Source organism: Trichoderma breve, chromosome 6 (assembly GCF_028502605.1).
Source record: "Trichoderma breve strain T069 chromosome 6, whole genome shotgun sequence".
NCBI classification, from domain to species: Eukaryota; Fungi; Ascomycota; class Sordariomycetes; order Hypocreales; family Hypocreaceae; genus Trichoderma; species Trichoderma breve.
Genome location: NC_079237.1, coordinates 3068788 through 3083194, shown reverse-complemented (window position 1 = coordinate 3083194; position 14407 = coordinate 3068788). Strand labels below are relative to the sequence as shown.

General features: G+C 50.2%; 3 protein-coding genes across 3 annotated transcripts; 1 reads left to right on the top strand and 2 right to left on the bottom strand.

The window, feature by feature from the left end:
• Positions 1–250: 250 nt before the first annotated feature.
• T069G_09839 (uncharacterized protein) lies at positions 251–1381 on the bottom strand (the record flags this gene model as incomplete). Its single annotated transcript, XM_056177049.1, has 2 exons — positions 251–949; positions 1091–1381. The coding sequence occupies 2 exons, from the start codon at positions 1379–1381 to the stop codon at positions 251–253; spliced, it is 990 nt and encodes a 329-aa protein (XP_056025527.1).
• A 1036-nt stretch (positions 1382–2417) lies between these two features.
• T069G_09838 (uncharacterized protein) lies at positions 2418–5112 on the bottom strand (the record flags this gene model as incomplete). Its single annotated transcript, XM_056177048.1, has 7 exons — positions 2418–3097; positions 3161–3234; positions 3292–3371; positions 3437–3575; positions 3652–4170; positions 4298–4861; positions 4943–5112. 7 exons carry the CDS (start codon positions 5110–5112, stop codon positions 2418–2420), a joined length of 2226 nt encoding a protein of 741 aa, XP_056025526.1.
• A 3700-nt stretch (positions 5113–8812) lies between these two features.
• Positions 8813–11147, top strand: T069G_09837 (sugar transporter domain-containing protein; the record flags this gene model as incomplete). The annotated part of the gene is made up of 7 exons (XM_056177047.1): positions 8813–8877; positions 8986–9331; positions 9399–9559; positions 9612–9746; positions 9806–10515; positions 10569–10673; positions 10738–11147. The coding sequence occupies 7 exons, from the start codon at positions 8813–8815 to the stop codon at positions 11145–11147; spliced, it is 1932 nt and encodes a 643-aa protein (XP_056025525.1).
• Positions 11148–14407: the final 3260 nt, after the last annotated feature.

Genomic DNA, 14407 nt, shown 5'->3' with positions numbered 1-14407 from the left:
TGGCGTGAGTGATGCAGAGGTACAAGAGGAAGAAAGACATCTAGATGTTCTTTAGACATAAAGCATCAGCGTAAATAAACAGAGAAACATAATAACAGTTTATATATACTAAAACGTACATATAATACAGAAAAACAAGATCTGGTCTGCTCGTACATGATGGCATCAAGATTCCATTTGCCCGTCTATGCATATATATACTCATCATAACAATTACAACCATGTACTCTAATTCCCAGAATCACCATAATCACAGCTTTGCCGCAAAGTTGCTTCCTCCCAATCCCTCCACGATTCTATCCACCGTCTTCAGCATCCATTCCCCTCCCTCATCCCCAGCCAACCACTTCACTCCCTCCTCACTCTCCCTCTCCTCCTCCCCTCCATCCTCCACCACCAAATCATCCCGAAACGAGCCATCGTCAACAGCCTTCCTCAGCCCAAACACATGCGAAAGCACCTGCGGCCCAACCCCCGTTTGCGCCCTCAAGCTCGCCACCGCCACAAGACTCGTCATAACCCTCCCCACGCCCCTCCTCCCATCAGGATCACTCAATAACGGTCCATAATGGCAATTCAGAATCACCACAGGCAGGTCCGGATGCGACGTCCCCAACTTGTCGACCAGTTTATCCTCAAACGGTGCGTAAATCGAGTCCCATAGCCCTCTGCCTCTGGCTTTGACGGCTTCGACATTGTCTGCCTTTAGCGTCCTTGAGGGCTCTGTGGTTAGCTTGGAGGTTATGTCGCGAGGCAACGACGCGTGGAAGGCGTTGAGGCAGTTGATGGTGCGAGGGATGCCGTTGAAGGAGATGCATTTGAGCCCGACTTCGCGGATGAACTCGGCGGTGCGCACTTGGGCTGTTTGAGAGCCTCCTCTCTCAGCTGCAGCAATGCCGTGAAGTATGGAGAGCGCATCGGGAGAGTTGAGGGTGAATGTTGCAGCCGCCTATTTCCATCATGAGCCACTCATTCACTCATTCATGTGCATATAATACTAAAGGTCAAACGCCCTCCTAATCCTCTCAACCCCAACACTCGCATCCAAATAAATCCACCAATAAACATGATAAGAAGATGAGAAACTCACAGATATCGCCAACCACGCCCTGTTCCCAACCCCCCTCCCCCTCGCCTCCTTCGCAATGCCCCGAAACAAATCCCCGACAACCGCCGCTCCCTTAACGACCTTGCAGGGCCCGGGCCTCGCAAACGGCGCGTTGATCAACGCCTTCAATCCCGGCGACAGCTTCGACATGTTGCGTCTCCTGCGCCTCTTGTCGCCCGTCGAGGTTGATGTTGATGGTGATGATGCTGAGCTTTTCGTCGCGTCTGGTTTCTGCTGCTCTTGGTGCAACGGCAGCTTAGCCTCTCCCTTCATCACTCAACGTCCCTTTTTCCTTCTTATATAAACCCTCCCAATTAAAGAAACAAGGAAATCCCGGAGATCGCCTTTCAATTCCCTCCCCGATCAAAGGAAACATGACATAGTTTCGCCGGAGTAAAATGGAGGTTCCAAATTCCCCCCAAAAAATACCCACTCGCCGATCCGACTGCCGTTCCGCCGGGCCTCGGCTATTGGCTACAAAAAGCACTCTGACATTGCAAACAGTAGGTTCAAGTTTCCCAGCCGCAAGACAAGATCAGCGGTATGCAACCCTGCAACATAATAGCTCTAGCAGTGCACTATGTTAGTTTCATGATGCATCTAGCACGACCTAGCTTCAACGTCGATAACAAAAAACAAGACAATGAGAAGCTACAACGCGTCACCAACACCAAAACTTAGTGTATAAGTAACCCAACAATCACGGCATCACAGTTCCGGGACTTCTTAAGTAAATCAAAAGATAAGAAAATAAGCTGCGTCAATTCAGACACGGCACTTAAGCGGAGCACACATCTGAGTACCGATCCGGGCCCCACGAAAAACCTGCTGCATCCCCCATCTCAAGAAAGGTTGAACGGCTCGGGCATGTCCCGGGAACCACGTGCAGTTTACGTCGGATTGCTTGTGGAATCGTATGATTTTTTGCTCATCTAATAACCGTACCTATCAGATTAGTTTGTCTGAAATTCTCCGTAAACTTCGGATCGCGCATCTTACATATATATTGCCCGCTGACCTTGGAAGTCGGGCTGACGCGCTGAGACTATGTATTTGGTTTAATTCGCAACCATGATTATTCTTTTTTTTTTTTTTTTTTGCAAGCCTCACACAAAGAGAGATGCTGCCAAAATCCGCCCATCAACGCCTTTTTTTCAATCATGATTTCTAACTACTAAATTCACTTTCTACAGATCAATTGAAAAATAAAAACAAAGAAAACCTACCCAATTCGCTAAATTTCCAGACCAAAAAAAAACCAATACCATCCGTGCCCCAGCCCCTCGCCAATTGTCCCCCCAAGTTTCGCCTAATTCGCGTTGAAAGCTGGCCAATTCAGCCAGTCAAAGTTGTTCATGTCCTCCCACGACATGTTGCTGCCAAAGGATGGCTCAAAAACGTTGCCTGGCTGGTTCAGCACCTGCGCAATCTGGTCGTCCGACATGGTGGAAAACTGAACCATGTCCGGCCACAGCATCTGTTGGTCCATGAAGCTGCTCGGCAGGGCTGGAGGCGTGTCCTGCATGGGCTCCGATGACGATGGCGTTGTCCTTTGTGCCTTTGGCGGCCGGTTGCTCTTCGTCGTCGGGCCTGATATCCGCAGCAAATGCCGAAGATGTTTTCCATACAGTACAGAGAGCCCATTCCTATGTGGAGTGACTGTTCCAATCCGGTCCAACACAGCAATGGCCTCTTCAATTAACCTTCTGATGCTCGGTGCAAGCCCAGAGCCGTCCGGAGCATACGCGCTGATATTCAAAGCAAAGCACGCGGCAAAGGAAATCATAATGGCTGTGTTGTTCGGCATCGACTGCAGCTGCGACTCTCCCTGGATCGCAGCCCTCATCACATTCAGAGCAGCTGACAACCCGGCCGTTCGGAAGAAGATGCGAACCTCGACGGGAGCTGTTGGGTGGTTGATGATGCGTCCGTACGTTGAGAGGCGAGTGTGGGCGACAAGAATATCGACATATGGAGGCAGGCGACGCTCTGCGATTCAAAGGTAAGCATGTGGGCATTTCTTTGATTTCTTCCAACTCCTGGTCGACTTACCAGGACCTAAACCAATCATCAAACCCCATTCTGCAAGCCACTGGTCGAAAAATCTTTCTATGGCGCTTTGTATCCTTTACAACACGTTAGAGAGACTATGCTTGTATAAAAGAAAGGGGAAAGAGACATACGATCGAGCCACCAGTGATCCATCACTATTGCTAGTCTGAGAGCCGTCGCAGAGCGCTCGAACTGTATTGAAAAGGCCATCCTACTAATAGTAAGCAAAATGGTATAACGAAAAGAGGAAGATTTGAAAGCATTGCATGGTCCTACCAAGTTTCGTCTCATCACAGCCATGGAGGCTACAGGGCCGTCTTGCTCATCCGCGATAGGAGACCGATGCCAGGTGTCGCAATCCTTGATGTTTCGTGTAATTGGGATCATAAAAGGTCTACCACGGGCCAAAGCCATTCTAAACAAAAAAAAAATCAGTTGTTGAACGAACCTCAGGTAAAGGCAGAAATGGGGGAGGAGAAGAAATCACTCACCCTCTCTCAACGACAAACAACGAGATGTAGCATCTCTCTCGTGCTCGCAGCAACAACTGACCCTGCTCTGACCACGGATCGATATCTGGAAACCCATCGATTGCAAGGGCAATCCGTGGATCCAGACACTCGCCCTTTGACACCGTCGTCGAGGACTCGAGGGCGTCCATGGGCATCAGCACCTTGTGAAGAGACAAATCAAACGCAATGGTAGTCGCCATGGAAATGTACATGCAGGTTTCATCGTCCATGGTGTGATCGCCCGGGAAAATCCAAGGGATGTGGGTCATGAACGCCAAGACGATCTCGACCGATTTGTACTTGTCATTGACCACCTTTTGGGCCAGCATCTTGACATGGTTAAACAGCCTCTTGGAGAGGGGCCCTGCAGTAGGCATGAAGAGCGTAGACGCGGCCATGACCGTGGTAAAGAGGAACGCAGATCGGCTACGCGCATAGGCGGCTGTGTGAACTCGGGGAGACAGTCCCCACCGTGTGTGTACGAGTTTGGAATAAAAGCTGCAGAAATCATATCATGAGTTTCATAGTCTCTTTCTCTCTCTTTCTTTTTCTTCTTTCTTTCTTTCTGCACAACAATGCTCTCTCTGTCTCTCACCGGGGGGAAGGGGGTAACAAAATGTCTTACTAGTTAAACAACGACTCAGCCTCGTCCATAGTCACCAGTCCGAGATCCACAGGGTCCAAGTCCTCGCCAATGTCGAGCTTCACCTTGGCCTGGGAGAAGAACTGCTGGACCTTTGTCGACTCGGGATCCTGCTTGGCCGAGGACGAGTCGTGCTGCTTCGGGTTCGAATGGGGCGAGTTCCGGCTACGACGGTCACTGGGATGGAAGTAGGACGCGCGCGCCAGCAGCTGAAGCGGGTTCTCGGCGTCGTCAATGGCCAGGCTCTCCTCGGTGCGCTGCACAAAGTCGGCCATGGACCGGTCGTTGTCGTCGTCGTCGTCGTCGATGCCGCTCGAGGTCGAGCCGCCCTCGCCCTCGCCGTCCTCCTCCTGGGTGTTGCTCCGCGAGCCCTGCCTGGACGAGTGGTCCGCCGCATCTGCATCTTCACTAGCGTCTACGTCCTCCAGCAGCTGTCTCAGGCTGGCCACGAGGTTTCGCTCCTCTGCGCCTCGCGCCTCTCCCGACTTGACGCGCTTGACGGCCTGCTGGAGCTGGTATAGGGCCTTGTCGAGGCCGACCCGCTTGCTTCACTAGGGGGTTAGTTTTGGTGATTCATATATCTGATATCTCAGAGTGGATTGGGACTGGGTAAGAGGGAGAGCTTGCTTCTTGATGCCCTTTTGCCGGCCGGGATGGAACTCGGGGCGGATGCACTCGCAGTTGAGGTGAATGCAGCGTCTACACTTTGCCTCGTAGGGCATCCAATCGCACTTGATCTTGCTGCGCCTGCACACCAGGCATGCGGCCTGCTTCGGACGCGGCGGCTGCTCCGTCATGGTTGGTCTGAAACTACAGACTACAGGCTCGTTGGCATCGCGTCGAGGCGCACTAACATTTGATCTAAGACGCTGCCTCTAGCAAAGAACTGGAAAGGTTTGGACTGGACAGACTCAGACTTGGCTGGGCTGGGATTCGGGGAGCGGCAGGTTTGATAGACGGGCCAGGCCAGACCATCACAGGGTCATCCGATGAAGGCGGCAAGCAAGTTTCACAGTGCACAAATGTCTAAAATACACGTAACCTGGCTGGTGCTAACCCGCTTTGTCGTGGCCGAGCATCGTCGAAGATTTGTGACGGGTAAGGATTGGAGAAGAGAAAAAAATCGGGATAGTCTAGCCTTACCGAATGCCGAATGCCGGTCTTCCGGCGGGCATTACGAAGTTTGCCAGCCATAGTATCATTGATACCGGGCACCGTGTATGTACGAGTATGTATGTATGTGTGTGTGTGTTGGTGTGTTGGTGTTAGGATAAGTATCAAGGAACATATGCATTGGGATGGCGTTATGGTTACATCCTCAGCTTCCTTGCTGCCCTTTGAGCGGTCCCTTTTGAGCAGGATTGCGTCGCAACTCAGAAGTTCTTTTCGGCACGACGCGCAAGTGACGACTCCTAGGGCCGAGGAGCGAGGCTATCTCGACATTTGGCAAGATAGTCGAGGGATAGACACGGAAGGCGATCTGTATAATTAGTCATACTGTACGACTATAAGGAGAAGCCGTGTCGGTTGTCTTGTCTCCGTCGGGACGTTTTGAGGCTATTATCTGCACGTAATGCGCACAGAGAGACACTCCTGGTTGCTAAATTTATCGCCGGCTCTCCTGAGCCGAGTTTTCCGTCTCCCGTGCTGCATCTTGCCAATCGTCCTGCTCAATCCAAGCATCCCCCCTTGCCGCTGAGTCGTACTGTCGTCCAGTCATGTTCCCTGGTGATGTGACTCCCACGCGCATTGTGCATCTGAGACACGACTCCGGGCTCGAGCCTCAGTGCCGAATCCAGGAACTGTTAAGCAAAGTGCAGCTTCATCTCCTTTTGCCGCGGGCTTTTACCCCCAACCGGCGGAGAGCCGGGCTAGATTCGACAGGTTGACAGGGCTCACACAACTTCTCAACGTTATCCCGCGCCGGCAGACATTGACATTGACATTGAAAGAAGAAGCTAAGCCCTGTCTGTTTCAATCTGTTTCAACACTGTGCTGAGTGTGCGTGGCGGTTGCTGAGCGAAGTTGAGCCGCTTTCACGGTCAAGCGTCGAATCGAATCTCTCTTGGGACTGACTCAAGTGGGATCTGATCTGACGATGTGACTAAACATTTGCTGCCAAAGTCAGGTGACGCCATTCTTGAGGTCGGAAGCAGAATAGTTCAATTTCAATGACAGATACCTCTTTCGACTTGAGCGGATTCGTCGGTAATCCCACAGTATGTGAGTAAGTATGTGCGCGGGCTAGTCCGAGAAATATTGGAGATCCCACGCCGTTGCAAAAATAAGCTCAACCATTGATGACACGAACCGCATCTGCTAGCTTGTATTAATGAAGACCAGACAGACTGTTTGTACAATTGAAGTGAGCAGTGCGTGCATGCCGTTCATATATCACTTGGTGCAGCAGCATGGTACGGAGTAGCACTCGTATATACGAGACATTCACATTACATAGATTACATGCTGCATTGTCCTTGGTCAGCCATTCAACTCGGCATGGCCGCCCACACGGGCCCTGGCCATGACAAAGACCAACCCCAAACTTGACCAGACTAACCCGCCGAATGGAGATGGAGTCAGTACGGAGAAGATGGAGAAAGCTGGAGAGACGTCGCCACATGGCGTCCAAAACCACCCGCATTACCCGTTTTGTCCCTCTGTTAAACTGCTGCCTAGCTACTACCAAGAGTCTGGATCCGTCTGTTGTTCTTTTTTTACTCGTATGGCCCACTGCCGTCTTTCCAGACGTTGTACAATGTTGAACAACTTCTCAGCCCTCATCAGCCGTGTCTCAAACACAAACATCATAAGGGGGATCTTCCCATAAGCACTCGCTTCTGCTGTGCAAGTCAGCAACTCAGACGGGAAACTTGGGGTTACATGTGACACCCCACAGAACGCTAGCAGGCCTTGGCTGACCACGGCCTGCTGCTTGGTGACGAGATATGAAGCCAATTGCGAGGCCATCACCAGGCCAAGATCGTCGCATCCGATTGCCGGTTCTGTCGTTGAATCGCCAAGTGGTTGCGCGCAAGGATCCGTATCTTGTTTGTCAAATTCTAATGCTCCTTGGATGTGGGCTCCTCCCCACCCGCCGGGACCAACAGACTCAAGCTTTTTTCTCGTCTGACGGCCAACGGACCCAAAGCCAAGTTTTTTCTTAGCTGAACAATACCCGAGTCAAAGCTCAATTTACTTGGTTTTCTGTTTGTAAGACTGGATGGTACGAGGCCCACCGAAGCAGCACCCGGGCCATGTAAGGGGTACAGTAGGGACGGAAAAGTCACTCCACTGCCAGCAGGAAGAGAGGGTGAAAAAACGCTCTCCCCCGTCATATCGAGGTTGAGACCATCTCCATCTGGGGTGCACCACACATTAGCCTGTACGCACTACATGACAGATACGCTCGTAAATACCACCTTACATACATGTACATTATCACCCGTGTATGCTTAGTACATTGAATTACCAACCTTGAAACCTTGAGTCCCTGTCGTCAACACCGCTTACACCCAGCCTGTCCATGTTCATGTTGTTAGTCATGGCTTTTCCCAGCCGTCTGTTCCAAAGCAACACAACACGACCGCTCAACGCCTTCTTTTCCGTCTTCCAGAAACCAAAACCGCTATTGAGCCCGGCCGCCAACCCGCCACAGAAAAACAAGCTCAACGCCTTCGTGCTCCGTTGCCCTGGCCATTTTTTATTCTGCTGCCTGGAACTAGCCTCATCTGTGCTCTTGGTTCGGAGCCAAGCGTCTCCCCATTCGACGCCTCGTGTGCGCCTTGCCCCTTCCTGGCGATTCTGTGACATCGAAATCCTCCGGCTGTACATGCTAGCGTCGTCGTTGGCGGAATCGGGTGACTTGAGCAGCAGTCCCGGGGCTAACGGCAGCTTGTCCAACTGCCGCCCATGATCGCTGTGATTCCGTGATGCCTCGTGTTAGAGCCCTCGTGTGCGACGCGGTCGCTCGCACATCATCATGACTCTCTTTGCTTGTACCCGTACTAAACCTCCTCCCTCCACAATGATCAGGTGCAGGGGGCCGCAACCGAAGCCACTCACTCTCTCGCTCGCCTCCTCCACCGCCCGCAGCCAACTTTGACCCCAAGCTAATCCTCCAGATTTTCCCCCAAATCAGACCAACTATAACCTGCTGAGAGGAGGATCCATGTATTCTGGGGCCCCTCAAAATTTTGCAAAACGGGGACCCCTCTCGAATGGCATGGAGATGTACCTTTGCCATGGGGAGATTGGCATTGCCAATTGCTGATCCGGGCGTGTTCCCGTACGAGCATTATATATATCGAGGGCCTCGCCCATCCACCGCCGATGAAACCTTCTAACGTATGCAGGGCTCAGCTTTGTTTCTACCAGTCTCTTATTAATGGGCAGCTGGCAGTAGCTCTGACTTTCATCTCAATCTTTGTTTCCCATCTCTTGTTTCAGTCTGTGTGAATCATTGACTTTGCCGGCACACCACGTGGCTATAGCACAATGGCGGCAAACGACAAGATTGCCGCGGAGACGGAGGTGCCTTATCCGGAGCACAATGAGAAGATGTAAGTCAATCTGCAGCTTCACTTGGCCTTTGTGCCAGACATGCATTGTGTCATGTGTCTTCTTGTTCACTGTGGTTGGGGTTGACTAACACGCCGCTTCTGTCATAGGGGCCGCGACTACTCTCCTGGAGAGACGGGCAAGCGACTGGCCGCTCTGACCGACAACCTCGAGGGTGAAATCCGTAACCCCCTCAAGGGAATTCCTCGAGACACTCTCTTCGCCAATGTTAGAGAGTTCCAGAGGACCAAGGGCCTGCCTGACGACATCCTCCCTCTTCTTGAGAAGGGTGCCCTCGTAGCACAGAACCCTGCCGGCTTTGAGAGCCTGGACCTTGAAGAGGATGAGAAGCAAGCTTTGAGAGAGGAGGTAACACATCGATGGAAGCACCCATGGGCTCTCTACTATACCATTGGCCTCAGCTCCATTGCTGCTGCCATCCAAGGTTGGGATCAGGTTAGTCGCCAACAACCGCTCGAGTGATGCTACTTTTCTTTTATTCACTCCCTAACTTTCTTCATAGACTGGCTCAAACGGTGCCAACTTGTCTTTTCCCACTGCTCTCGGCATTCCCGACAATGCTGGCTCATCTTGTGGCCCCGATGCCAACGCTGGCGATTGCGCAAAGAACAGCTGGATCATCGGCTTCGTCAACTCGTTACCTTACATCACAATTTGCTTATTGTACGTTGACCATGATGGCTTGTTAACGGGTAGATTGTTAATGACTCTCTAGCGCCGGATGGATTTCCGACCCCCTAAACGATTGGATCGGCCGTCGAGGTACCATTTTCATTGGCGCCATCTTCTCTCTCCTCGCTCCCTTTGGTATGGCCGTCTCCCAAACTTGGGGACAGCTTGCGGCTTGTCGGTATGTAAAAAGACGTCGGCTTATTATTCTTGGCCAGTTGCTCACATCTCCATCGCTAGTATGCTCCTCGGTATTGGTATGGGTTTGAAAGAAGTGACAGTCCCCGTCTTCTCAGCTGAGAATGCACCCCCTGCTATTCGAGGTGGTCTTGTCATGTCTTGGCAAGTGTGGACGGCATTTGGTATCTTCTTGGGAACATGCGCCAACTTGGCTGTTGGTAAAGTCGGCGATATTGCCTGGCGCCTTCAGCTTGGTTCTGCCTTCATTCCCGCCGTCCCCTTGGTCATTGGTACATACTTTTGCCCCGAAAGTCCTCGATGGTATATGAAGAAGGGAAAGCACGAGAAGGCCTGGAAATCGCTCCTGAGACTTCGAAACACCCCCATCCAGGCCGCCAGGGATCTCTATTACATCCAGTGCCTTTTGGATCAAGAGGTGCTTCTCGTAGAACAAGCCGGTCTCAAGGTGACCAACAACATGTTCACCCGCTTTATTGAGCTCTTCACCATTCCTCGCATCAGGCGCGCAACCTGGGCCTCTGGTATTGTCATGATTGCCCAGCAAATGTGCGGTATCAACATCATCTCTTTCTACTCGAGCACCATCTTCAAGCAGAGCGGTATTTCCGACTACACTGCTTTGTGGGCCAGTTTCGGCTTTGGCTTGATCAACTTTTTGTTTGCTTGGCCTGCCGTCTGGACCATTGACACCTTTGGTCGACGAGCCCTTTTGCTCTTTACCTTTCCCAACATGTTCTGGACTCTTCTTAGTATGTAGCGTGTTCCATCAAGTGCAGCAGCCTTTAGCTAACCGTTCACACAGCTGCCGGTCTCTGCTACCTCATCCAGCCTGACATTGTCAACAGCACTCCCAGAATTGCGAGTGTCGCCACCTTTGTTTACCTCTTTGCCGCTTTCTACTCACCAGGTACGCTTCTTTCAGTCAGCTAATAACTTTCCGAGATTTATATACTTACTTCTTGGGTTAACAGGAGAGGGTCCCGTCCCATTCATGTACTCTGCGGAAGTTTTCCCTCTGTCCCATCGTGAGATTGGCATGTCTTGGGCCGTCGCCACCAACAACTTCTGGGCCTCTGTCCTTTCTCTTACCTTCCCACGAATGTTGACCGCCATGACCGCCACCGGAGCTTTTAGCTTCTATGCCGGCCTCAACCTGGTTGCTCTAGCTCTCATCTTCCTCTTTGTCCCCGAGACGAAGCAGAAGACGCTCGAGGAGCTCGACTACGTCTTTAGTGTTTCGGATCGCCGCCACGCACAATATCAGCTCACCGAGGTGCTGCCGTGGTGGATCAAGAGATATGTGCTCTTCCAGAAGAATGGCCCCTGCCCTGAACTTTATCACTATGAGAATGAGGAGATGGCGGATAGCGGAAAGGTTTAATCACTAGACGTTAAATCTTTTCGTGGCGGGGTGTAACAGAAGGGGATGTGATAGATGGATGGTTCGAGTTATGAGATACCACTTTTTTTTTGTAGTTTGAAGACTCACGTGTTATGAAAGTAATGCAATGCGGTAATGGTTATTGACAGAGATGAGAGTTGTGCCTAATATTCACCATGTGTCTTGTGCTTGCCATGTCCCCGGGACACCGGAGCTTGTTATATACATAACCATCCGGCTATACACTGCTATTTTAAAGGCTTGTGGATTAAATGCGTGCGTAGTTATACCAAGTAGATGAGCTCAGGCATTCGGTAAAGTAACATCATGAAGCTACCTCTCCAGGTGGCATATTGGGTGCTCGAGTAATATGAACGTGTTGCGACGGCTGCTCTATGCTCAAAGCAATCAATGCCTTGTTTATAATTCAGGTGATACTTGAATCGCTTATTAGCTAGCTTTCCAGACCATTATGAGATCTTGGCTTCGTTGGCTGTATGTCGGTTATTTTTTACGTGTATCGTGCTTCTCGGTGAGGTGAGATTAATGGGATCCCAGATGCAGAAATGTTTTATTCATCTCCGCATGGCTGTTTCTATTCATTGTGATATAGAGATATGATTAAAAACTGTTTTTAAACGAGTGTTTGAGTGTTGACTCATTTCGAGGTACGATTTATTTTATACGCTGCTGAGTTAGAATGCACGAGATGTATTCCACAAACAACCACCTCGCGGGGTATAATGATTCGATAAATGGCAAACAGATCAATTTACCCAACTCAAAGATGAAATATTAACTTTTAATATACACAGTGGTATATAGCACGGGTGATCGGGGGCTAACCTTGATATAGGGGAACGAGCCTATTGCGAGAAGCTGGTGGAGGCAGCATTCGAGCTCAGCGAGATTGACGTGGAAGAGAACCGCGCGTGCTTCAAGGCATGCGTGGAGAAATGCATGACGACCAGCGCAATCAAAGCCAAGTAATAGAGCCAGCAGGGGGGGGGTACACGGACGTCTCCGTCAAGATGAAGGAAGTGGTTGAGAGGTCGGAGCGAACGGGTAGGATTCACATCCTGCCGGCTATGAGCGTCATCGCAGCCATAGTAGTCAAGAAAATCCGCGACATCAACACAGACGGAACAGACTGAGAAATTCCAAAAGTGATCATCAGCGACAGAGACAGTAAGTTCATGTCGAAATTCTAGACGCATCCGTTTACTGCGCTTAGGACGAAGTCAGTGGCGAGCACGAGTTACCATGCACAGACAGACGGTGTGTCAGAACGAAAAACACGAGATCGTAGAAATTATCATTCGATACTATACAGCCACATCAGACATCCCATAGATACAGGTGATCCTATGCCAAGATTAAAGCAATCGAGCTTACCAAAATTGACGTGGAAGAGAACCGCGCGTGCTTCAAGCTCAAATGAGTTAACCTTGATATAGGGTATGCTAGCCACCAAGATATGTCACCCGTAAGAGATGCATGAGATGGTCTTAATGGACTGTACAGTTTGACAATAGTATTTTCAAGTTTGTCAACGAAGAATATTAAAGAGAAAAATGGTTTATAACTGTTCAATGGAGGTGTTGGTGGCATGTAGACTGATAGTGTAGAAGCAATGACTCTGCCAAACGTATGAGAAGAGTGCCTTGTCTTCTCAACAAAGAAACGCTTCACTTTACTCAAAGCGCCAATATATCATCTAGAAATACTTTTCTTGTAAAAGACTTCTTGGTCATGAGTAGTGTTTCCAAGAATCCATCACTTGGGTATATTCCCGGCTTGAGTTCCCTCCTTGAATAACGCCAGATTAACAGATCCTTTTAACCTCAAAGCTCATCAAAACCACAAACCAGCAACCTTCAATCAAAACAAAAAACTTATAAAACTCACAGTCCATGAAACAACCAATTCAATCAAACCTCGTCAATTCTACTCCCATCCAAATCAACTTTCACGTGTAGCCACCCAAGAACACAATCAATCTCTTACATAAAGAAACACCTACGCGAGACAAACCAACCAACTCCAACTCAAACCCCTCCCAACTAAACACCCAAAGACCAAAAAACACACTACCCAAAAAGTCAATCAAGATAAAGAACCCACACCAAGACAACGTGGGAAGCTAAAGCACCTCCCGTCAAAGCACCCCGGTAAGACGTCAAAAACTCTAAACCCGCGGCCGGGAACGCAAGGTCCCTGCATAAGCCCGACGACATATCTCTCTTAACTGTCCTTCTTTGGGCATGAGATGTGCAGGAAACTAAAAGGGTGTTTTATGATATACTACGGTCGATTATCATGCAGTAGCTTCAATTAACATTCTTTCATCGTTGGAGTTGGAGTTTTGTTGTGCTTCCTCTCGGTCACCGAGTTTGTTCAGTCAGCGCAGGAATGGAAACCACGGCTCAACTCATCGTAGGCCAAGATGGATATGTAAGTATTACTGTTTTTTTTTACGATTCAGCCAGCGTTTACTCAGCCCGGGTCACATCACAAACACACGCCCTCCCGGATTCCGGATTCATCAAAAAGCCACCGTGAAACCTTCTAAGCAAAAAAGCTATCAATCACGGGCACGCAGAAGAAAACAAACGAGTGGCAAAAACCCCACATCTATCTGCACGCTTCACAGCCCGCCAAGTTCGCTCGCTCCGGGACCCTGCAGCCAAGAAGCAGTTCATATCCCGAATGAGTCACTCTTATCAAAAACATTGAAGACGTGGTCAATCCAACAAAAAAACCAATACCTCGGGTACGATAAACCCTGGCGCCTGGGACGAATGGCTCAAAGATCCCCCCCAAAGGGCCGGCCGGGTTCGCGAAGCTAGCTGAAACTCTGCCATCTTACCGCCTGCAAGCGAAGAGCGTACCCGGGGTGAGGGAGGGCTCCAAAAGAGAAAAGCCGTTCTTAGTGGCCGCCTTATGAAAGCTGACGGGTTTCCCATGCTCTACTGCTTACACTGCCGCGATATGATACCGCCACTTTGGGACTCTTTATTCCTTTCTGCCGTTCCGGCTTGAACTGCAGGGTCAAACAGCCTGGCAGCTTGCACTCAACAAAAAAACCGTGAAAAAAAAAAAAAAAAAAAAAATCACATATCACGAAAACAAACCAAAAAAGAACAGTCGTAGGATCAATTCGCATATAGCCGGGCAAGGCACAGGTCAGCTGCTTGGCGGGGACTCTCGGGCCGTTCGAAGCGTGCACAGCAGCTCCCGGGCGAGCCGTAGGGCGTGTT